The sequence below is a fragment of the Hyla sarda genome, chromosome 2, assembly GCF_029499605.1.
Source record: "Hyla sarda isolate aHylSar1 chromosome 2, aHylSar1.hap1, whole genome shotgun sequence".
Lineage (NCBI taxonomy): Eukaryota > Metazoa > Chordata > Amphibia > Anura > Hylidae > Hyla > Hyla sarda.
In genome coordinates this window covers 226,818,488-226,844,241 of record NC_079190.1, presented here as the reverse complement: position 1 = coordinate 226,844,241, position 25,754 = coordinate 226,818,488, and the positions used below count along the sequence as shown (strand labels likewise).

General features: G+C 44.2%; 2 protein-coding genes across 6 annotated transcripts in view; one reads left to right on the top strand and one right to left on the bottom strand.

Moving 5' to 3' along the window:
- Positions 1–9,719, bottom strand: part of PSPH (phosphoserine phosphatase) — a 33,300-nt gene extending 23,581 nt beyond the window's left edge. For 3 of the 5 annotated variants that reach the window (XM_056556491.1, XM_056556495.1, XM_056556492.1), the window contains exon 1: positions 9,466–9,650. The gene's annotated coding sequence lies outside the window, so the exon portion shown is untranslated. The other 2 variants (XM_056556493.1, XM_056556494.1) reach the window with 2 other exon arrangements.
- A 4-nt stretch (positions 9,720–9,723) lies between these two features.
- Positions 9,724–25,480, top strand: THAP2 (THAP domain containing 2). Its single transcript, XM_056556497.1, has 3 exons — positions 9,724–9,862; positions 13,671–13,866; positions 25,211–25,480. Exons 1-3 carry the CDS (start codon positions 9,783–9,785, stop codon positions 25,454–25,456), a joined length of 522 nt encoding a protein of 173 aa, XP_056412472.1. The 5' UTR covers positions 9,724–9,782; the 3' UTR covers positions 25,457–25,480.
- The last annotated feature ends 274 nt before the right edge of the window (positions 25,481–25,754 follow it).

The following is a 25,754-nucleotide window of genomic DNA, read 5'->3' as shown; positions in this document are numbered from 1 at the left end:
CATGTCAATGCGAGTGGCTAGGTGAATAAGTTCATGTAGATTAGCAGGAATTTCTCGTGCGGCCAGAACATCTTTAATGTTGCTGGATAGGCCTTTTTTGAAGGTCGCGCAGAGGGCCTCATTATTCCAGGACAATTCTGAAGCAAGTGTACGGAATTGTACGGCATACTCGCCAACGGAAGAATTACCCTGGACCAGGTTCAACAGGGCAGTCTCAGCAGAAGAGGCTCGGGCAGGTTCCTCAAAGACACTTCGGATTTCCGAGAAGAAGGAGTGTACAGAGGCAGTGACGGGGTCATTGCGGTCCCAGAGCGGTGTGGCCCATGACAGGGCTTTTCCGGACAGAAGACTGACTACGAAAGCCACCTTAGACCTTTCAGTGGGAAACAGGTCCGACATCATCTCCAGATGCAGGGAACATTGGGAAAGAAAGCCACGGCAAAACTTAGAGTCCCCATCAAATTTATCCGGCAAGGATAAGCGTATCCCAGGAGCGGCCACTCGCTGCGGAGGAGGTGCAGGAGCTGGCGGAGGAGATGACTGCTGAAGCTGTGGTAGCAACTGTTGTAGCATAACGGTCAGTTGAGACAGCTGTTGGCCTTGTTGCGCTATCTGTTGTGACTGCTGGGCGACCACCGTGGTGAGGTCAGCGACAACTGGCAGAGGAACTTCAGCGGGATCCATGGCCGGATCTACTGTCACGATGCCGGCTGGCAGGTAGTGGACCCTCTGTGCCAGAGAGGGATTGGCGTGGACCGTGCTAGTGGACCGGTTCTAAGCCACTACTGGTTTTCACCAGAGCCCGCCGCAAAGCGGGATGGTCTTGCTGCGGCGGTAGTGACCAGGTCGTATCCACTAGCAACGGCTCACCTCTCTGGCTGCTGAAGATAGGCGCGGTACAAGGGAGTAGGCAGAAGCAAGGTCGGACGTAGCAGAAGGTCGGGGCAGGCAGCAAGGATCGTAGTCAGGGGCAACGGCAGAAGGTCTGGAAACACAGGCAAGGAACACACAAGGAACGCTTTCACTGGCACTAAGGCAACAAGATCCGGCAAGGGAGTGCAAGGGAAGTGAGGTAATATAGGGAAGTGCACAGGTGAAAACCCTAATTGGAACCACTGCGCCAATCAGCGGCGCAGTGGCCCTTTAAATCGCAGAGACCCGGCGCGCGCGCGCCCTAGGGAGCGGGGCCGCGCGCGCCGGGACAGAACAGACGGGGAGCGAGTCAGGTAGGGGAGCCGGGGTGCGCATCGCGAGCGGGCGCTACCCGCATCGCGAATCGCATCCCGGCTGGCAGCGGGATCGCAGCGCCCCGGGTCAGAGGACGTGACCGGAGCGCTGCAGCGGAGGGAGTGAAGCGAGCGCTCCGGGGAGGAGCGGGGACCCGGAGCGCTCGGCGTAACAGTTTCCTAGATACTATGGTCCATGTCAACAAGGAAAGAATAAATCAGTACAGATCTATATACCAAACCTACAGACCGAAATCACCTCTTACACTACAGTAGCTGCCACCCCAGATCCACCCTCACCTCTCTACCCATTTCACAATTTGAAAGCGTTAAATGCATAGTAACCAATGATAAAACTAAACAAATACGCCTTCAGGAAATGAAAAATAAATTTGCCAACAGAGGTTTTCCTGAACATGTACTTCACAAATGTCTACAACCCCGTATCCCCAGGAAGAAAAATGCCAACCAGAAACGAATACCTTTTGTACACACATATCACCCATTTGCCTACCGTGTACACGGTATTATCCGGAAACGCTGGTCTCTACTTAACCAAGCCTATCCCAATATACCTAACTTCCAACAACCTTTTATACCCTGCTTTAAAAGGCTAACAAACATAAGAGACTAACTAGTGAAGTCTGATATAGGCAGTACCCCACGAACCAGACAACATACCTTTAGCACCCAGAGAAATGGCACCTTCCCCTAACTCCATTGCATGCAGTGCAATAACGTCACTAAGAGTGACAAGGTATACCATCCCCTTAGATGCAAACCGTTCCCCATGAAGGGTTAACACACATGTGATTCATCAAATGTGGAAAATTTGATTAAGTGTCCGTGCGGTCTTGCATATGTTGGGGAAACCACCCAGCATGTGTGAGACCGCATTTCACAGCACAAGTCTACCATCCGCAGGAAAAATGATTTATTCCCCATTCCCCATCATTTCATGAGTGCAGGACACACCATAGCACAATTGGAACATATACCCAGACCTAGATGAGGGGATAACAGGATAAAAACTCTAAAAACACATGAGGCATATTGGATCCATACCTTTCAAACGCTGGAACCTAGAGGACTTAACCGAGATTATGATATCACACAATTGTCATAACTAGATATCAATAAATATTTCTGAGTGTTCATCCAACTGACTTTTTTTTCTCTTTTTAGGTAACTTGAACACAGGATTCAATGTGGAGGTTCGGTATATTGACACGTGTATCCTTTTATGCCTTACTACCCTGTACCTATTTTTCTCTTCCTCTTACGAATGCTGCATCTCCGCTTCTCCCATAGAGATACATGGAGGGGGCGTGCTGGCGTCATGCTGCAGCCGACACGCCTCCTGCACGGGAGAGCTGCGGAATTGCCGGACCGCTCCCCCCGCACGATCAGACATTTTTCCCCTATCCTGCGGATAAGTGGGATAAGTGTTCTATGGCTGCAGATCTCCTTTAAGTGATAAAATCATAGCTATAGAGTTCTAGAAATGAAGTACATAGTATGGATTGTGATAGAAGTCATATAGGAAGCCTTCCATACATATTACAGGAATCTTGAAGATAAATCTGCCTAGGTTTTGCAGTGTACAGCATGGACCACATTGTTCAACCACTATATTGAAGAAGCAATCTTACTGGTAAGTCTTGCCTGGTTTTATTTATTCCAACTAAATGGGAAATATACACTGTAAATATACACTGTAGACAGAAATACAGTACTCTGAAATCTTGTCACTTAATTTTAGATATGCAGCATAGTAATGCAAGCATTAAAGTCTGTTTATGTGTTTTTTCTATAGCCTATACTAGTTTTTCCCATCTAGCGTGTCTCCAGCTTTTGCAAAACTGCAACTCCCAACATGCCCGGACAGCCTTTAGCTGGGAAACACTGGTCTATACTATACATGTACTATGCTATGAATAAGAATGATCTGCATGAACAGAGTTTAATAGCATAACTTCATATTTGTTCGTGCACCTGTAGGGGAAGAATATGATAATTTTCTCATTGTCAGGTAGCATTTGAACTTTGTGATTTTTTTGCTATAGATATTAGATATTTAAATAATACTTGGTCACATGTCACTTATATGTCCACTTAAAATATAGAATAGTTAATTTAACCCTTAACTACACCATTTGTGAGGGTCGGGGTTTTTGTTTAAAGTCCCATGTAAATCAATGGGAAATGTATGTTCCCACATAACTTCCGTACGGCTGGAGATATTTCAATAATACCTGGTACACATATTACTTATATGTCAAATAAAAATATATGATAGTTAAATTAACCCTTACCTAAATCCTTATATAAAAGATGGGTTTTTGTTTCAAGTCCCAAGCAAGTATGTGGGATTTACAGTACCTTAATCCCCAAGCTCCACTCTGCATCTCCCGGAGAATGTGTCAGTCCGGCTTGCAAGCCACACCCCATCTCACAAAGACACGCCCACATTTTAAGCCCCACTCATTTTATTATCTACCCTTTTTGTGCATCGGTCTGGCTTGCAAATCACGCCCAGTCCCACAAAGCCACATCCCCTTCTATTTTCAGCTTACAATATCTTCATCACAAATCAGTCCCACCTGAGGACAGGATATGAGGATGGGAGATAAGGACGGGATATGAGGTCTGGACATGAGATTGGGATATGAGGAAGGGATATGAGGATGGGATATGAGGTCGGGATATGAGGATGGGATATGAGGACGGGATATGAGGACGGGATATGAGGACGGGATATGAGGTCGAGATAGGAGGACGGGAAACGAGGTTGGGCTATGAGGACATGATAGGAGGACGGGATATGAGGTCAGGATATGAGGACATGATAGGAGGGCGAGATATGAGGACTGGATAAGAGGTTAAGATATCAGGACGGGATATGGGGATGGGATATGGGGTTGGGATATGACAACAATATATGAGGATGGGATATGAAAGTCAAAAGCTTCCTCCTTTGTTGATTTTCCTCCCCAACAAGGATTAGGAAGGAAAAACTGGGCAACGCCGGGTACTCAGCTAGTATAGGTATAAAACTGCCTAGTTATCATAGTAGTTACCTAATATGTGTGCAAATGGATCAGTTGTCAGCAAAAGGTTCTGTAAAGGAAAATATCTATATAGAAAGACTTCTTATCAGAAATTGTCTGCTTTTCTATCTATAGACAGATAGCCAGGTAAGTCAGCTGCAGTCTTATGTAATAAACAGGTGTCTGCCTTACATGTAATACATACAGCAGGTAAGTCATGGAGTGATAGGGAAAATCCTATAACAAGTTATATCATAATATTCTACAATTGTTTAATGACCTGTAAATGGTCAAATATTATGCAAAATGTAACCCTTAGTAATAGTAATACTGACTTATATCAGTTGCTACACAGCCACAATCCAATACCTTTTTTTTCTTCAGCTTTACTTATCTGTCTAGGACTGATCTATCTGGAATCATGTGCAGAGTCCATGCACAGAGACGTGACAGCAAATAAACTTCACGTGCTCCGCTCCGCTTTCTCAACTTTTTTCCACTTATCCACTTATATAAGCCTTTCAGTGTGAGATGTATAATATACATATGGCAATGGTACACATCTCAATATTGTACTACACAACAATTATTTTCTTTTCCAGGACATTTCTTCAGACACAGGGTACAGCAATGGGGTCCAATGTGATACCCCCCCCCCCCCCGTATGCAAATGCTTATATGACAGATTTTGAAGAGAGGTACATATATGAATGAATGTATGAACACTTCCGCCAACATGCGAGAACTTGGAAACGATATATTGACGACATATTTTGCAAATGGGAGGGTCCTTTGGGCACCCTAGCGGATTTCCATCAGTACATCAATAGCATTTGGTCTGAAGTTCAATTTATGATACATAACAGCCAGACTTAGTCAGTTTCCTAGATACTATGGTCCATATCAACAAGGAAAGAATAATCAGTACAGATCTATATACTGAACATACAGACCAAAATCCCCTCTTACACTACAGTAGCTGCGACCCCAGATCCACCCTTACCTCTCTACCCATTTCACAATTTGAATGCGTTAAACGCATAGTAACCAATGATAAAACTAAACAATGTACTGAGCCGCCTGCTTCGTCCATGTGTCAGCACTTTTCTCATCTGACATTGAGGACAGATCATGAAAAATTTCCCCTAGAAAACCTTTAATTTCCAAATATTTAATAGAAGTCAGAATTGAACTATTTTCCTGTTAGAATCTGTTTACATTTGTATCGGAGGATTCTTTGCAGTATGAGCTGCTTTTCTTACCGTCAATATTGACTGATTATTCATTAGCCCAATAGAAGAATATAAGTTAAAGGGACACTGTTGGTATCTATAAGAGCATCGTAGCTTCCATTCTAAATCCAACAGAATCCATGGTACAGGGGTGAACACAGCCCAAAGATGTTGATTCCATTTATATAAGTAAAGCTTAGTGACATAAAAGTAGTGACTAGTCCAGGCATAGGCAACCTTCGGCACTGCAGATGCTTTGGACTACATCTCCCATGATGCTGTGTCAGCATTTTGGCTGTCAGAGCATCATGGGAAATGTAGTCCAAAACATCTGCAGTGCCGAAGTTTGCCTATGCCTGGACTAGACAATATCTGGATATGCTACTTAGGGTTGATAGGATATACATACAGTACACATGGGCCCAGTATCAATACTGTACAATATTCATAAATGATTTATGCTGCTGTGTGTGACATTTCTATTTCAAAGCTTTATCATATGTGCTGGATTATGTATGTATATGTGTATTCTGTATATGTATATAGGTAATATGCATTCTGTATATGTATACATGTATATAACCATTCTGTACATATGTATACTGTTTATGCATTCTATATATACATTCTGTATGTTTACTGTACAGGGGTGTGAAAAAAAAAAAAACTACTTGTCCAAGGGACTAAAGCGGAACACAAACTACTTGTCCCTCAAGAAAATCCAATTGTCCTGGTAGATAAAATTATTTCAACCAAAATAGTATGTAAATAAGGTCTTTATTAGTTTCTGCACTTTAGTTTTTCCTCCTTGTCCTATAATATCCATAACTCTTATTTTTCCATCTACAGACACATATGAGGCTTGTTTTTTGCTGGGCCAAGTATACTTTATAATGACACCTTTCATTTTTCCATAACTTATGCTCTGAAACAAAAAAAATAATTGTGAGGAGAAATTGAGAAAAATGCAAGTTATTATTATTTATTTTTTTCGCCATTCACCTTTTGGTCAAATTTACAGATTATTTTGATACTTTAGGTCGGCCTGATTACACCAATACAAAATTTGTTTAGTTTCAGTCATGTTTTAATAATTACATGATTTTTTTTACTTTTTAATAAAAAAAAATGCTTGACCGCTATAATATTTTTATTTTTCCGTATACTGGGCTGTATGAGGGCACATTTTTGGGCAGTAATATGCTGTTTGTATCAGTACCATTTTGGTATTGATCGGACTTTTTGAACACTTTTTTACTTCATTTTTTTTCTGGGATATGATGTTGTAAACATAAAAAATACAATTCTGTGATTTGGTATTTTTTTTTTACGTTAACGTCATTTACCGTACGGGATATAAAACATTATTTTTTAATAGTTCTGTCAATTACGCACGCGCCAATACTTATATGTTTAATTTTATTATGTTTACATATTTTTATATGGAAAAGGGGGGGTGATATAAACTTTTAATATGGAAGGGGTTAATGAGTGCTTTTAAACTTTTATTAAACTTTTTTTTTTAAATACACTTTCTTAGGAGGAATCATTTAGATTCCTCATACAGATCAATGCAATTCTATTGAACTCCATTGATCTGTGTTCATTTGGTTGAGCCTGCTCAAGGCAGACTCAATCAAATGCAGATCTATGGGGCAGCCAGGAATGCAGAGGAAAGCCCTCCAGCTACCTCTACAGCAGATCGCCCCCAGCGATCGCACTGCGGGGGGGGCGATCCACCCTGCTAGACCACCAGGGATGGTTAAAAGATCCCTTTAGACACCGCTGTCAACTTTGACAGCAGTGATCTAAAGGGTTAATAGCCGGAAACGGCAATCGCCACATGCTGGGCTATTAGCGGTGCCCCCGGCTACTGAAATAAGCTTGGGGCCGCAGAGTATGGAGCGGGCTCGAGTCAGGAGCCCGCTCCATACACCCTGAGCGCTGGTATTAAAAAGGGGGGGGGGGTGTCCCTGCTTACCCAATACTGGGCTAAATCTATGAAAATCTATCAGATCGGGCGTTAAGATTTCCATATCCCTGCTCTATATATGCATTCTGTATAAGTATTCATATATTTGTATTCTGTAAATGTATACTGTATATGTATACATGTATTTTGTATATGTATTCTGTATGTGTACATGTATTTTGTATATGTATTCTGTATATTTGTATTGTGTATATGTATCATCTGTATGTATATATGTATGCTGTATATCTTTGTTGATAAATTTTGCACAAACATAGACATTCCTTCATGTTTCTACCGTCTGACACATTCGTATGTGCACTCCTCGGTGTTCTATATTTGCGCAAAATCAGTAACCTTTGCGTAAAGTTTTAACATCTAAACAAAAAATGCGCAATTAGTAAATTAGTGTGTAAAGCATTTTTCTTTCTACGGTACACGAGCACGTACAGAACATCGGAAAATATTCTATCAAAAAAGACACAATGAAAGTTACTGCGCAAATTTCTGCGCAAATACACAAGAAAAACGGGTAAACTCAATGGCAAATCTCCCCCTATATGTATTCTGTATATTGTATTTGTATTCTGTATATTTGTAAACTATATATCTTTTTGTATATGTATTCCGTATATTTGTAAACTGTATATGTATTTTGTATATTTGTAAACTGTATATGTATTTTGTATATTTGTAAACTGTATATGTATTTTGCATATGTATTCTGTATATTTGTAAACGATATATGTATTTTGTATATGTATTCTGTATATTTGTAAACTGTATATGTATTTTGTATATGTATTCTGTATATCTGTAAACTGTATATGTATTTTGTATATGTATTCTGTATATCTGTAAACTGTATATGTATTTTGTATATGTATTCTGTATATCTGTAAACTGTATATGTATTTTGTATATCTGTAAACTGTATATGTATTTTGTATATGTATTCTGTATATTTGTAAACTGTATATGTATTTTGTATATGTCTTCTGTATATGTATTTTGTCTATGTATTCTGCATATTTGTAAACTGTATATGTATTTTGTATATGTATTCTGTATATTTGTAAACTGTATATGTATTCTGTATATCTGTAAACTGTATATGTATTTTGTATATGTATTCTGTATATTTGTAAACTGTATATGTATTTTGTATATGTCTTCTGTATATGTATTTTGTCTATGTATTCTGCATATTTGTAAACTGTATATGTATTTTGTATATGTATTCTGTATATTTGTAAACTGTATATGTGTTTTGTATATGTATTCTGTATATTTGTAAACTGTATATGTATTTTGTATATGTATTCTGTATATTTGTAAACTGTATATGTATTTTGTATATGTATTCTGTATATTTGTAAGCTGTATATGTATTTTGTATATGTATTCTGTATAAGTATACATGTTTTCTGTCTACAGGACCCGGCCCCTGTGCTGTGGCATCAGCCATCACTTCCATCATAATCAGTTATGGATTATGGGCTATCAAACATAATGGAAAATGATGCAAATGTATGTCATCTGTCCTACAAATGGCTCCAACATGTCAGTGCTGAAACGCGTTGTGTGAACTGCTACCTATGTTGGGACCATAAAGCAAAAGTAACCAAAGAGGCAGTATCCTCCTAATACAATGTGCAGGCAGTAAAATGGGCTTCATTTAGGTGATAAATTAGAGGGGTCACATACACTAATGGGTGATGTTGCAGATCTGGATAGTGAGGTATAGAGGCTGGTAATACCGGCAGGAGCCGTCCTCTAGTGTGAACTGTGCTAAAGTTCCTGTCAAAGTCCCCTCAGCACTGGCCGGTATGTGTGTGCGGTGAGTGACAGATGATGCCGGCGCCGCTCACTATTGCATCAGCCCGCAGAAGATCCCATAAGGGGGACATGAAGGATCCGTGCAGGTGACAAGGCTGCATTGTGCACGGTTTATACGGCGGATGGCGGGAGCAGGGATGACTTACAGTGTTCTGCCGCTGTCCCTCGCCGATCTCCTGTCACCTCCCGTCCACTCTGCACAGACCTTTGAGCTGTGGGTTGCGGAGCAGGCTGGATGCTCACTGCTCTATGAAGAATGCTGAGCAAGCTGTCATTTGGGTGGAGGTGAACCCTTTCCCAGCCCAATTCTTTCCCGCATCAAATTACCCCCGGTCTACCTTAAAAGCAGTGACGTCGTCGGCCTTGGGTAAAGAGCGGCGATCACGTGATCATTGTGAAGCTTGCGGCGGCCATGTTGAGAACGGAAACAAACCTAGCTGTGGGAAGATGCCAACTAAACTAAATGACAGCAATGCCCACTACGTGCGCAGCCTTTGGGTGTTCCAACAACTCTAAAAGGGACAACCAGGTTACCTTTCATAGGTAGGTAACGAGGGAAGCCACATTATACAAGTGCTCAGATAACTGCAACAAGTTGTTAATGGGCAGAAGAGCTTGTGCAATAGTTCAGGGGTCACCAGCCCCTCACAGCTGCCCCTTTGGTAAGCAGGTGGCACTGACCACCTTTTTCAGTCACCTAACACCTCATTGGAGTGTGAAAAAATGGGGACTAATACCACTTCCCCCAACTTTATATTGAGTAGAGCAGTGGTCTCCAAACTGTGGCCCTCCAGCTGTTTCAAAACTACAACTCCCAGCATGCCCGGACAGCCGTTGGCTATCCGGGCATGCTGGGAGTTGTAGTTTTGCAACACAGTTTGGAGACCACTATAGTACAGGAACAAAAAGAGGGTCTGTAGGAGCTCTATTGAATTGTTATACAATAACATCTTCACCAATACAAAGAAACAAGACTACTCAATTCTATTTATGTGCGACAATTGGACAGCGCATTTCAGCACCTACTTGCGCCTTCCTCAGGTTCAACTCGAGACACCTGACGAAGGTGCAAGTAGATGCGGAAACGCGGCGGCCCATGGTTGCACAATACTAAATTTGTGCCTCTGTTTTGGTGAAGAAGTTCTTGTACTACAATACACTAGCGCTCATACAGACCTATTTGTTCCTCTACTACAGTGCTTCCCAAGCGTGGTCCTCAAGTACCCCCCCAGGAGGCCGTGTTTTCAGGATTTCCTTAGACTTTCACAGGTGATATACATGTGGTCAGTGCATCAGGTATCACCACAATTATATAACCTGTGAAAGACTAAGGAAATCACAAAAATATGACCTATTGGGGGCACTTTAGGATCACGCTTGGGGAAACCCTGTTCTACATCTGCTCAATTATCCGCATCCCAAGGGTAGTCAGTAGAGATGAGCGAACTTACAGTAAATTCGATTCGTCACAAACTTCTCGGCTCGGCAGTGGATGACTTTTCCTGCATAAATTAGTTCAGCTTTCTGGTGCTCCCGTGGGCTGGAAAAGGTGGATACAGTCATAGGAGACTCTTTCCTAGAAATGTATCCACCCTTTCCAGCCCACAGGAGCACCTGAAGGCTGAACTAATTTACGCAGGAAAAGTCATCAACTGCCGAGCCGAGAAGTTCGTGACGAATCGAATTTACTGTAAGTTCGCTCATCTCTAGTAGTCAGATTGAGTCTTCAGAGCAGCACACTGTATATATGTATTTCATAGAGTTGTGCCTATTCCCAAGCCCAACTCCTATAAAGTTAGTGAACACCACAGTGGTGGTAGGTTTGTACCACTCAAAATACAACACAACAGAGCGCCCCCCTTTATTTTTGTTTCTCCTGTCTTCCCTTCCAGTTTAGTGCATACATAAGTAAAAAGTTCCGAACTTAAAGGGGCACTCCGGTGGCAAACTTTTCTTTTTTTAAATCAACTGGTATCAGAAAGTTAAACAGATTTATAAATTAGTTCTATTTAAAAATCTTAACCCTTCCAGTACTGTAGATGCTGAATGCTCCACAGGAAGTTCTTTTATTTTTAAATTTCCTTTCTGTTTGACCACAGTGCTCTCTGCTGACACCTCTGTCCATGTCAGGAACTGTCCGGAGCAGGAGAGGTTTGCTATGTGGATTTGCTCCTGCTCTGGACAGAGGTGTCAGAAAGTACGGAGGCAGCCATTGCTCAAAAGTGCGGAGGTAGGGAAACACAGGGGCATTCCTGTTCTCATGACTACACTGAACTTAAAGGGGTACTCCACTGGAAAACCTTTTTTTATTATTTTTTCTTTTTCTTTCTTTTAATCAACTGGTGCCAGAAAGTAAAACAGATTTGTAAATTACTTCTAGTAAAAAAATCTTAATCCTTCCAGGACTTATCAGCTGCTGTTATGATCCACAGGAAGTTCTTTTCTTTTTGAATTTCCTTTCTGTCTGACCACAGTGCTCTCTGCTGACACCTCTGTTCATTTTAGAAACTGTCCAGAGCAGGATAGGTTTTCTATGGGGATTTGCTCCTGATCTGGCAGTTCCTGACATAGACAGAGGTTTCAGCAGAGAGCACTGTGGTCAGACAGAAAAGAACTATACAACTTCCTCTGTAGTATACAGCAGCTGATAAGTACAGGAAGGATTAAGATTTTTAAATAGAAATGAGTTACAAGTCAGTAAGGAGTACTCCACTGGCCAGCCATCCGGTTGCGTTTGGAACATCCGAACGCTGTGTGCACCCTGCGGGGTGCGGTCCCGCCCCCTCAAAACATCTGGCCATAACCCCTCAATACAAGTCTGTGGGAGGGGGCGTGATGGCCACCACGCCCCCGCCCATAGACTTGCATTGAGGGGGCGGGACCTGACATCAAAAGGGGGCATGGCCGACCCCCGCAGCGCTCGCACAGCGTTCGGAACTAAATGTTCTGAATGCAGCCGGAAGGCTGGTCAGTGGAGGACTCCTTTAACTTTCTGGCCCCAGTTGATTTAAAATAAACACATTTTCCACCAGAGTACCCCTTTAACCTCTCCATAGGGGTCCACTGGGCAGACAAAAGCAAAAAGGAGTTGTCCTTTTGGTCAGTATACTGTCGGGCCCCGTACAGGAGATCGCAGGGGGCCCCAGTGGTCGGACCCCTTGCGATCTCAAACTTATCCCCTATCCTTAGGATAGGGGATAAGTTGTTCACCACTGGGTCACCACTGGACTACTCCTTTTAAAGAGGACCTGTGGCCAACCCCCATTAAATATCTTGGGGGCCCTTGATCACATACATCTTTGTAGTTTGATATGTCCTTGTGTTCCAAAGATACGTGGGTTTATAATTTGTCTAGTAATTCAGGGAGTCAGTTGGTTGTGAACTAAATTTCAATAATGGGAGTGAAAATCAGATGATGGGCCAGATAATACAGTCAGAGGAGTGTATTAGACATCCACACCCCATTACTGTATATGGTATTATGAACAAAAACAACTGTCAGACAGAATGGCTTCATGTGAACACTTTGCTTAAAGGGGCACTCTGGTGGGAAAATCACCTGGCTCCAGAAAGTTAAACAGATTTGTAAATAACTTCTATTTAAAAATCTCAATCCTTCCAGTACTTATCAGCTGCTGTATGCTCCACAGGAAGTTGTATTTCTTTTTGTAGTTCTTTTCAGTCTGACCACGGTGCTCTCTACTGACACCTCTGTCAATGTCTGGAACTGTCCAGAGTACAAGCAAATCCCCATAGCAAACCTCTCCTGCTCTGGACAGTTCCTCATGCGGACAGAGGTGTCAGCAGAGAGTACTGTGGTCAGACAGAAAAGAACTCCCGAAAGAAATACAACTTCCTCTGTAGTATACAGCAGCTGATAAGTACTAGAAGGATTGAGATTTTTAAATAGAAGTAATTTATAAATCTTTGTGGCACCAGTTGATTTAAAAAAAAAAAAGGGTTTTCCACCGGTGTACCCCTTTAAGAGATTGTCCGGTAAAAATGATCTCCCCCTATGCACAAACCCTGTCTTAGTAAGAACGTGTGCTGTAGCACATTCCATTCACTTGGATGGGAACACCACATATGCACAAGTTCTGGACTCTGGCATCTGCTGCACTCCCTGAATAAAGAGCGTGCAGTGGATAGGGCGGGATAAGACCATTTTCAATGGACAACCCCTTTAATTAAACTTATTTTGCTTGATTGTTCATTTTCTAAATCCACGCCAAAAAAAATAAACCCATGGTATGCATACTTTTGAGCACAACCGTACCTCACTAAAACCCCATCTTCTAAAACAAGTCCTACATTTTTGTACTGACAGTATCATGTGCTGTGCATTATACAGATTTCCTTCAAACCCAGACAGAAGAAAACAATGGCTTAACCTCGTGAACAGAGAACATTTCTCCCCAAGCCTGCACACTTTTTTATGTTCAAACCATTTTGAAGAATCCTGTTTTGACCGGACAGGGCAAACGGTGCGGTTAAGAACAAACGCAGTGCCTACAATATTCATCTATCCAGAGCATATGGTAGAAAAGGTGCGCACTCAGGTTTTACCCTTCTCTTTCTGTGTTAACCTATTCAAGTAGGCAGCTTCCTTTGTTATTTATGCACACAAAACTGACTATCCCCATGCAATCATCTTAAGGGTAGGGTCACACGTGTCGTATTTTGCTGCATATTATTCTATTCATTGAAGTTAAAGGGGTATTCCGGGCAAAAACATTTTATCCCCTATCCAAAGGATAGGGGATAAGATGTCTTGTCGCGGGGGGCTGTCACCCTCCCTCCCATAGACATGAATGGAGGGGGCGTAGCGTGACATCACGTCCCCAGTCCCGGAAACCCGGAGGTTTCCGAAACTGGAGATTCAGCACCCGCATAGAAAGCGGGTGCTGCAAGGAGATCGCGGGGGGTCTCAGCAGGGGGCCCCCCTGCGATCAGACATCTTATCCCCTATCCTTTGGATATGGCATAAAAAGTTTTTGCCCGGAATTCCCCTTTAATGGGTAGTAAAATCAGCTGCAGAAAATAGGGGATCCTACCCTAAAAGGAGATTTCAAAATAATTGAAAATAAAAATAAAAGCATACTCATCTGCCCAACCTCCCCGCTGTTCTCAGTTTCCTGAAATATATTTTTTTCAAGTGACGCTGAAATTTTTTCCCTACCACCTCTTGTAGTCCCAGAGACTGTTTCTGTAACTGACTAGTCAGACAATCCTTACTTTATAGTAAGCCTGCACCTACAATTGTTTCTTTACACCTTAATTGACAGATTGGTAAAAAAATTTTTAGCCATGAATTTTTTTTTAACCCGCCCAGGACCAAGGGCGTACAGGTACGCCCTCGGACTCTGGTACTTAAGGACCAAGGGCGTACCTGTACGCCCTGGTCCCTTTAACAGGGTTTAAACGGTTCTCACCAGTGGATAACAGGTTAAACCCGTGGATCCCGGTTGCTACGGGCAGCTGGGACCTACGGCTAATGCTAGGCACTGTTGATGGGGCCGATGCCCAGCATTATAAACCTTTAGACACTGTGATCAAAGTTGATTGCTGCATCTAAAAAGAAAGTGATAGCATCCCTGCAGCTCAGTGGAGTTGATCTGGACAATCTTGACATAATCACGATGTCCCGATCAGCTTTCTGGACGACGAGAGGGTCCTCACCTGCCTCTCAGTTGTCCGTTTGGCGATCTGCAGCAGCAGATCACCAGTTACACTGATCAGTGCTTTGCTATGGCATAGCACTGATCAGCAAATGTAATCAAAAGATTGCATGTTTTAGTCCCCTGTGGGGGCTAAAAAAAAAAATTAAAATTAAAAGTTAAGTGAATTAACTCCTTCCCTAGTATTCTCCACCCCCACCCCCCCCCCCCCCCGCTTTTTTTCTTTCAGGTGCGGGGGCTTGCAACTGCTGGAAACCCCCTGTTTCGGTCCCACTCCTTTTTATTCTATCTAGTTGGGGGTCCCTATTGGGCAAGGACTCCCTAACGTTTATTGGGGGCACTTAGGGAATGCAGGGGGCTAAAAGGAGTCAGTGGGGTAGGACTGTGTGTGTGGATTTACTTTTGGCAGATATTCAGCAGCCGCAGCTGCCTTTTCACTTTAGCATTCCTCTGTGCTCTGGCCGCGTCGTGATCGACGCAGTCAGGGCTCAGTTTACTTTCATTTTCGCAGCGGCTCGCTGCGCCGCCATTCTCGCTCACTCCCGTTCCCCTGCACTCACAAATGCTTCGGGGATGGGAGCGGGCGCCATTATTAGCCGGTATCCTTCTTCTTGGGAGAGCGCAAATCTCTTTAGCCAATGGGAACTGTGCAGGGGTCTGTTAGCCAATCAGAGGTGCCTCAGTCTAATCCGGCCCCTCTTTTCTGATTGGTCCAGCCGTCCCTGCCTGTTTTCTCTCTCCTTTCTCGTTCCTTTCCTCACAGCAGCTGCCTGGTGGGGGACACGGATGCTGGTGAGGCTGTTTTATTTTACTCATGTCCGAGCCCAGAACTGTTCCTCCCTCTAAACAGGTACCTGGGGCCCTGGTCACCTACTATTCTTGTAAGGGCTGCAACTCCAAAATGCCTGGGTCTGCGGAACCCACTTGTTCCGTCTGCACCACTGCACCTCCTGACCCCCCTGGTATTCCTATTCAGGATGCTCCCCCAGACCCAGTGGGCACTGCTGCCCCTCCAATATGGGTGTCTTCCCTCTCTCAGTCTATTTCTGACTTGGCGCAGGTCTCCCACTCCGTGGTGGCCTTAGAGAGGTCCTCCTTACACCGTTTCCCAAGAGAGCCTCGCTCTCCCTCACCCTATTTTAAACGCTCTCACAAGCGTAATAGGGGTCATTCCTCTGACTCCTCTCTGGAGTCTTTGTACAGACGTAGGTGCTCCTCTCATGGGCACCGTCCCTCTGCTACGTCTTCCAGCAAGTGTTTTTCTTCAAGAAGACTCTCCCTGTGTCGCCGTTCTGAGTCTCCAGAACGGCACGCCAGGTCAGTGTCTCCCTCTTCTAAGGCTGCCCCCACCCGTTCCCACTCCCCTGGAGAACTAGTTGATGAGGCTGCTTCTGTCTCTTACTCAGAAGACCACGCAGACATGACCGATATGGTGGACGATATTGGTTTCGGCCATAAGAGACAACTTTCACCTAGAGGACCCAGGAACTTCGGACGCTGTCCCAGAAGTTTCCTTTCATCGTGCCCGTCTGGCACCCAAAATGTTCAGCTCCCATGCTGAATTTGAAGCTTTGCTAGAGTCTGCCTGAAGGCACCCTGACAAGAGGTTTCAAGAAACAAAGAAGGTTCAAGCGCCTTATCCCTTTGCTAAGGACCTCATTGCCTCACCTCCTAAGGTGGACCCACCAGTCTCCCGTCTATCTAAGACTACTACCCTACCGACAAAAAGGTGGAGACCTTGGCTAAATTTGCCTTTGAGGCTACGGGTTCATCTCTTCTCCCTGCCTTTGCCTGGGTTTCCATGGACGCCTACCTCCATGTTCTGATTTTTCCGTGACACCAGCGGTTCCTCCGATTTGCTGTCCCGGAGGGACATTTCCAGTTTGTGGCTCTCCCCTTCGGCCTGGCCACAGCTCCGAGGGTATTCACCAAGGTCCTTGCGCTGGTGATCGGCCTGCTACGGACAAGGGGGGTCTCAGTGATCCCTTACTTGTATGACCTTCTTATCAAGGCTCCGTCCAGAGACCAGAATCTAGAGAGCCTCACTCTTCAGGCCCTGTCTCACTTCAGTTGGTTGGTCAATCAGGACAAGTCCAACCTATCCCCCACTCAGTCCCTGGTTTTTCTAGGACTTCGGTTCGACACCCGGTCCGCCCGGGTTCACCTCCCGTCGGACAAGCGATTGACCCTTCTGTCAGGGGTTCGTATACTCAGGAACCCCTCCCCAGTGTCCATTCGGTTTTGCATGGAAGTCCTGGGTCGGATGGTGGCGGCCATGGAGGCCGTTCCCTTCACTCAGTTTCATTTTCAACCCCTTCAACTTGCGATTCTATCCCGGTGGGACAGGTCTCCATTGTCCCTTGATCGCAAGATTGTACTTCCTCGGACATCTCGTTGCTCCCTTCTGTGGTGGCTCCGCTCCCCCCTGCTTCTTCAGGGACGCTCCTTCCTGCCCCTCCATTGGCTGGTTGTCACGACGGATGCCAGTTTTTCGGGTTGGGGGGGGGTGTCTTCCGAGACAGGACAGTCCAGGGCCTTTGGTCTCCCAGGGAGACACTCTTCCCGATCAACATCCTGGAACTGAGGGCAATCTACCTTTGCCTGTTACATTGGGAGAGCCTTCTCGAGGGCCGCCCAGTTCGTGTCCAGTCGGATATCTCCACTGCGGTGGCATACATCAGGCGCCAGGTTGGCACCCGCAGTTCGGCGGCGATGGCCGAAGTTTCCAAGATCCTTCTCTGGGCGGAGCTCAGGGTTCCGGCCATCTCGGCAATTCACATCCCAGGCGTAAACAATTGGGAAGCAGACTTCCTAAGCCAGTCCTCTCCCGACCCCAACGAGTGGTCCCTTCATCCGGAGGTATTTGCAGAGATCTGCGGCCTCTGGGGAATTCCAGATGTGGACCTCTTTGCATCCCGCCACAACCAGAAGGTTCCCCTCTTTGTGTCGAAGTCGCGGGACCCCCTTGCTCTGGTAGCGGATGCACTGGTAATTCCTTGGTCGGGGTTCGCCCTTCCTTATCTGTTCCCTCCTCTCCCTCTCCTTCCCAGGGTCCTGAGGAAGCACAGAGCGGAGAACATTCCCACCATTCTCGTGGCTCCAGATTGGCCTCGGAGGGCATGGTACGCCGACGTCGTCCGGCTTCTGGACGACGTTCCGCTGCGCCTTCCGCTTCGTCCAGACCTTCTCTCTCAGGGTCCCCCGTGCCACCCCAATTTTCTGTCGCTGCATTTGACGGCGTGGCGGTTGAGACCGCGGTACTAAGGGCCCGTGGCTTCACAACACAGGTGATTCGGACCATGCTCAAGGCACGCAAGACCTCTTCCGCAAGGATTTACCACCGTACCTTGCGGTCTTATTTTCGTTGGTGCGAATCTCAATCTCTTTCTCCAGTCGTGTTCTCCCTTCCTCGACTTCTTTCATTTTTGCAGTCAGGGCTGGAACAACAATTAGCTCTCAGCTCTTTAAAGGGTCAAGTGTCTGCCCTTTCCATTCTTTTCCAACGCCCTCTGGCATTTTATTCTCATGTTCGGACCTTTCTTCAAGGAGGGCCCACGCGGCTCCTCCTTACAGGTCTCCTACACCTTCTTGGGATCTGTATTTGGTCCTTGGCACACTACAGGGCGAGCCCTTTGAACCCCTCAGGGAGGTTTCCCTTCGTCTCCTTTCCTGAAAGGTGGCGTTCCTTATTACCTCCATCAGACGGGTTTCGGAGTTGGCGGCTCTTTCTTACCGCTCTCCCTTTCTGATTGTCCATCAGGACAAAGTTGTTTTTCGTCCGGTTCCTTCTTTCTTGCCTAAGGTGCTTTCTGCCTTCCACCTTAATGAGGATATCGTCCTCCCGTCCTTTTGTCCCGCTCCATCTTATCCCGGGGAGCGTTTGCTTCATAAACTTGATGTGGTACGGGCGATGCGTACCTACCTCTCTGTTACTTCTTCTTTTCGTCAGTGTGATTCCTTTTTTGTTCTTACGGACGGTCACCGTAAGGGTCTACCTGCCTCTAAGGCGACCATTTCGCGGTGGATCAGGTCTGCCATTTCAGAAGCTTACCGTTGCAGGGGGAAGACCCCTCCTTTCAGGGTTTCAGCTCACTCCACGCGTTCTGTCGGAGCTTCCTGGGCTCTTCATAACAGAGCTTCAGTCTCTCAAGTCTGTAAGGCGGCTACATGGTCGTTTTTGCACACTTTTACTAAATTCTACCAGGTTCATACCTTTGCATCCGCAGATGCTAGTCTGGGCCGTAAGGTGTTGCAGGTGGCGGTGGCCCAGCCTGCCCCTTGATTGTTTTCTGTGCCCACCCTAGGGACGGCTTTGGTACGTCCCAAGGCCTGTGTCCCCCAATGGAGCCGATAGAGAAAAAGGGATTTTTGTCTTACCGTAAAATCCTTTTCTTGGAGGATCCATTGGGGGACACAGCTCCCGCCCTTTCTTTGGTGTTTTGGTTACCTGTCCGAGGGTGTGTTCAGTTAATTTTTTGTTTTGGTTACCTCGGACTGGTCTTGGCTTTCTGCCTCTCGGTCCTCTCCTACTGCTTGGGGACTAAACTGATTACCTCAGGCTCTGTAGGCGGGTATATCCTGCTGGGAGGAGACGACTTTTTTGATTTCCTTAGTGTCAAGTCTCCTAGCAACAACAGCATATACCCAAGGTCTGTGTCCCCCAATGGATCCTCCGAGAAAAGGATTTTACAGTAAGACAAAATTCCCTTTTTTTGGTCACTTCATATACCATAAAAAATACACTGTTCAAAAAAATAAAGGGAATACTAAGATAACACATCCTAGATCTGAATGAATGAGCTAATCGTATGAAATACTTTCGTCTTTACATAGTTGAATGTGCTGACAACAAATCAAATTTATCAACCCATGGAGGTCTGGATATGGAGTCGCACTCAAAATCAAAGTGGAAAACCACACTACAGGCTGATCCAACTTTGATGTAATGTCCTTAAAACAAGTCAAAATGAGGCTCAGTGTGTGTGTGTGACCTCCACGTTCCTGTATGGCCTCCCTACAATGCCTGGGCATGCTCCTGATGAGGTGGCGGATGGTCTCCTGAGGGATGTCCTCCCAGACCTGGACTAAAGCATCCGCCAACTCCTGGACAGTCTGTGGTGCAATGTGGTGTTGGTGGATGGAGCGAGACATGATGTCCCAGATGTGCTCAATCAGATTCAGGTCTGGGGAACGGGCGGGCCAGTCCATAGCATCAATACCTTCCTCTTGCAGGAACTGCTGACAAACTCCAGGCACATGAGGTCTAGCATTGTCTTGCATTAGGAGGAACCAAGGGCCAACTGCACCAGCATATGGTCTCACAAGGGGTCTGAGGATCTCATCTCGGTACCTAATGGCAGTCAGGCTACCTCTGGCAAGCACATGGAGGGCTGTGCGGCCCCCCAAACTGGTCATGCTGGAGGATGTTGCAGGCATCAGAACGTTCTCCCTGGTGTGCAGAATGTTTTTTAACTATCTAAATAGCAAAAAAGGTTAAAAATGAAAGTGTTGGCCCTTTAAAAAAATTATGAGGAGGAAATTATAAACGGGGATCAGGAAAAAGCAAATATATTAAACAAATTCTTCTCCACTGTATTAACCAAGGAAAATGAAATGCCAGATGAAATACAGCAAGGTAAGGTAAACTCCCCAGTACAGGTCACCAGGTCCAGATGGCATTCACCCCCGTGTTCTAACGGAATTAAGTAATGTAATAGACAGACCCCTATTTTTAATATTCAGGGACTCTGTAGTGACAGGGACTGTTCCCCAGAACTGGCATATGGCAAATGTGGCGCCAATATTTAAAAAGGGGTCAAAAGATGACCCCAGGAATTATAGGCCTTTTAGTTTAACCTCCGTTGTATTTAAATTGTTTGAGGGTTTTCTAAGGGATGCTATTTTATAGTATCTTGATAAAAATAAATGTATGACTCCCTACCAGCATGGCTTTATGAGGGATCGGTCCTGTCAAACTAACCTGATCAGCTTTTATGAGGAGTTGAGCTCCAGACTGGACCAGGGGCAATCGCTGGATGTCGTATATCTGGATTTTTCCAAAGCATTTGATACGGTGCCACATAAAAGATTGGTGCATAAAATGAGAATGCTTGGACTGGGGAAAAATGTGTGCAAGTGGGTAAGTAACTGGCTCACTAATAGGAAACAGAGGGTGGTTGTTAATGGTACTTTTTCTGATTGGGTGACTGTTACTAGTGGGGTACCACAGGGGTCCATCTTGGGTCCTGTACTAGTTAATATATTTATTAATGACCTTGTAGAGGGGTTGAATAGTAAAGTAGCAATCTTTGCAGATGATACTAAACTCTGTAATGCGGTAAACACTATAGAGGACAGAGCACTATTACAAATGGATCTGGATAGATTGGAGGTTTGGGCTGAGAAGTGGCAGATGAATTTCAACACTGATAAATGTAACGTAATGCACATGGGGAAGAAAAATCCGGGCTGGGATTATGTATTAAATGGGAGAACACTTGGGACTACGGACGTTGAAAAGGACTTAGGAGTCTTAGTTAATAGTAAATGTAGTTGTAGTGACCAGTGTCGGGCAGCTGCTGCCAAGGCAAATAAAATCATGGGGTGCAGCAATAGGGGCATAGATGCCCACGACAAGGAAATAATTCTACCGCTGTACAAATCACTAGTTAAACCAGACATGGAATACTGTGTACAGTACTGGGCACCAGTGTACAAGAAAGATATAGTGGACAGGGGTGTGGAAAGTTATAAAAAAAACAGAGCAAAATCTACTTGTCATGAAGATCCACTTGTCCTGGTCAATTTTCGCTTTTACACTCTCATTTTTTCCTCCTCGCCCTATTATAGCCATAACTACCTACTATAATGATACCTTTTCATTATTCCACAACATAGACGCTCTGAAACAAACAAAAAATTATATTGGTGAAGTGAAATTGAAATAGTAAAAGATAATTTAGCAAATTTAGTGGTTTTCTTTTCTACGCCATTTACCTTTATGGTTGAGCTAACATGCTATTTTGATACTTTAGGCCAACCTGATTACAGCAATACCAGAATTGTATAGTTTGTCATGTTTTACTAATTTAAAAAAATTCTGAACTTTTACGAATTTTCTTCAATTGCCTTTTTCTGACCCCTGTAGCTTTTTTTTTTTCTTTCTTCCGCATACAAGGCTATATAAGGGGTAAAAAAAATTTTGTGCCATAATCAGTTTTTAGTATCGGTACCATTTTGGTATTGATCTGACTTTAGGGTCTATTCACACGTACAGTATTCTGCGCAGATTTGATGCACAGGATTTTCTTCTGCAGATCTCAATGTAAACTGAATTACTTGAAATCCTGCGCATCAAATCTGCGCAGAATACTGTACGTGTGAATAGATCCTTAATCGCTTTTTTTTTCTGGGATATTCTAAAAATTGCAATTCTGTGTTTGTTTTTTTTTTTTTTTTTACAGTTATCTACTGTATGGGATACATAGTTATTTTAATAGCTTGTACAGTTACGCTTGCAGCGATACCAAATATATACCAGATACCAAATATGTTTTTATATATGAAAAGGGGGTGATTTGAACTTTTAATATTGAAGGGGTTAATTACACTTTATTAGTCCCTTTATTACTTCCTTATGCAGATCAATAGAGTTCTACTGCACTCCATTGATCTGTGTGCTCTGTGATCCATTGATAGAGCCTAGAGTAGCCAGTCTCCATCAATGACAAAGCCACGGACACCAGGGAACAGAGGTAAGCAATTGCGCTGAAGGGGGGGCGATCCACTCCACTCGCCCACCAGGGTGCATTCACATGTCCCTTTAGACGCCGCTGTCAGCTTTGACAGAGCCGATCTAAAGGGTTAATAGCCAGCCGCGGTGATCGCCTCATGCTGGCTATTAGCAGCGGCCCCCAGCTACTGAAAACAGCCGGGGACTGCAGAGAAATGGAGCAGGTACAAGTTCGGAGCCCGCTCCATACACTCCTCTGAGCGCTGCTGTGCTTGTCAGGGGCTTTCAGGTCTGGCCCTACTTGCCCGAAGCAGGGCTAAGGACCTGAGAAATTCACCAGTCCGGCGCCCAGTACTGCATGTCCCGGGCGTCGGGCAATAAGAATTCCACATCCCTGAGTGGAGCTGGAGAGGGTTCAATGGGCAACCAGAGTAATACGAGGAACGGGAGGACTACAGTACCCAGAAAGATTATCGGAATTAGGGTTATTAAGTTTAGAAAAAAGAAGGCTTAGGGGAGACCCAATAACTGTGTATAAATATATCAGGGGCAGTACAGAGATCTCTCCCATGATCTATTTATATCCAGGACTGTATCTATAACAAGGGGGCATCCTCTACGTCTAGATGAAAGAAGGTTTCTACACCAGCACAGACTGAGGTTCTTTACTGTAAGAGCAGTGAGATTGTGGAATTCTCTGCCTGAGGGGGTGGTCATGGTGAACTCTGTGAAAGAGTTCAAAAGGGGTCTGGATGCATTTTTGGAGAATAAAACATTACAGGTTATGGATTCTAGATCTATATGGATGGACAGAAAGTTGATCCAGGGATTTATTCTGTATTGGAGTCGGGAATACATTTCTACCTCAAGTATGACTTTTTTTTTTTTTTTTGCCTTCCTCTGGATCAACTCAGCAGGGACTCATTAGGGTTATAGGTTGAACTTGATGGACTCTGGTCTTTTTTTTTCAACCTTATTAGGCTAGAATTCCACCGAAGTTTTTGCACTGCGTTTTTTTTAGGCTTAAAAACGCCAGAAAAATGGCCACTGTTTTTCCCTGCGTTTTTGTGGTTTTACCTTCGTGTGAAATTTGCCTTTTTTTTTTTCAAAATTTGTTGGGCACAACCCCCACCTGTGGATGTCAGGCCCTCATAGAGTCTGTTTCTGACCATTTGAGTAGACACATTTGTGGCCTGCTGGAGGTCATTTTGCAGGGCTCTGGCAGCGTTCCTCCTTGCACAAAGGCGGAGGTATCGGTCCTGTAGCTGGGTTGTTGCCTTCCTACAGCCTCCTGGTAGTGCCTCCATGCTCTGGACACTATCCTGACAGACACAGCAAACCTTCATGCTACAGGTCACACTGATGTGCCATCCTGGATGAGCTGCACTACCTGAACCACTTGTGAGGGTTGTAGACTCAGTCTAATGCTACCACTAGAGTGAAAGCATTCAAGTGACCAAAACGTCAGCCAGGAAGCATAGGAACTGAGAAGTGGTCTGTGGTCACCTGCAGAAACACTCCTTTGGGGGGGGGGTTTCTTGCTAATTTCCTATAATTTCCACCTGTTGTCTGTTCCATTTGCACAACAGCATGTGAAATTGTCAGTGTTGCTTCCTGAGTGGACAGTGTGATTTCACATAAGTGTGATTGTCTTGGAGTTATTGTGTCATTTAACTGTTCCCCTTATTTTTTTTTGAGCAGTGTATTAATAAAAAGCGATCAAAAAGTCCCATCAAAACAAAAATGGTACCGCTAAAAACTAGACTACGGCGCAAAAAATAAGCCCTCATATAGCACCGTATGCGGGAAAAATAAAAAATTAAGTTATAGGGGTCAGAAAATGACAATTTTAAAACATACAAATTTTGGTGCATGTAGGATTTTTTTTTTTTTTTTTTTTAAGTAGTAAAATAAAACCTACATAAATTAGGTATCCTTGTGACCGTATGGACCTACACATAAAAGATCAGGTGTCATTTTTACCAAAAATTGCACTGTGTAGAAACGGAAACCCCCAAAAGTTACAAATTAGCATTTTTCTTTCAATTTCAACCCACAAGTATTTTTTTGGTTTTGCGGTAGATTTTATTATTAAATGATTGATGTTATTACAAAGTACAATTGGTGGTGCAAAAAAAACAAACCCTTATATAGGTCTGTAGGTGCAAAATTGAAAGCAGTACGATTTGAAGGTGAGGTGAAAAATATGAAATTGCGAAAATGGCCTGGTCCTTAAGGTGAAAATGAGCTGTCCTTAAAGGGTTAAATAAAGCTCACAGTACTTTTGACCAACTATGCAAGTTACTATTGAGTCCTCTGTTGTGGCGTTTCCTCTATGCAGTAAATATGCCCCGATAATGCTCATGGCATACAGATTTTTTTTTAGGACATACCCCTTCAAAAGTCAGGTTTATCAAGCCTCTTTTACAACAGTCTGACTGTCATAGGTTGTATCTCACTTTTTGTACATTCTTATTTCAGATCGCTCTTAAAAATGCTACCATCACAAAGCCAGAAGAAAAGCCTCCGCCTGGATCTGCTACAGACCGAGAGAAAACCTCAGCCTTTCACGGTGACCACAGCTACTGCCTACCAAGACCGGCAGAAATTAAAAGAAAAATTTGGGACCTTGAAAGGAAGTTAGAAATTGCTCACAAGAAGATAAAAATCTATCAGCAAAGAGAACGGAGAGGCAGGAGGAAAGGTCCTACAGAGATCTCGCTCTAGACCACACACCCTCCCAGGACAGAGTACATTAATATGGTGGACGACCCAATGCTGCACAATATGACTGTGCTGGCAATCTGAATGCTGATAGTTTTAGACTGATTTACTTGGCTTCTGTTCTGCTGCACACCAGGGGCCACACAGACACTATGGGGGGAGATTTATCAAAAACTTGTGCGGAGGTGACGTTGCCAATAGCAACCAATCAGATCGCTTCTTTTGTTTTTCAGATGCCTAGTAAGAATGTAAGAAGCCAATTGGTTGCTATGGGCAACTTTGCATCTGCACAGGTTTTTGA

Coding starts and splice junctions, on each gene's coding strand:
- THAP2 (XM_056556497.1), top strand. CDS start 9,783: ATGACAGCAATGCCCACTACGTGCGCAGCCTTTGGGTGTTCCAACAAC. Junction 9,863..13,670: donor AACCAGGTTACCTTTCATAG/GTAGGTAACGAG, acceptor TGCATTATACAG/ATTTCCTTCAAACCCAGACA. Junction 13,867..25,210: donor CAGAGCATATGGTAGAAAAG/GTGCGCACTCAG, acceptor TTCTTATTTCAG/ATCGCTCTTAAAAATGCTAC.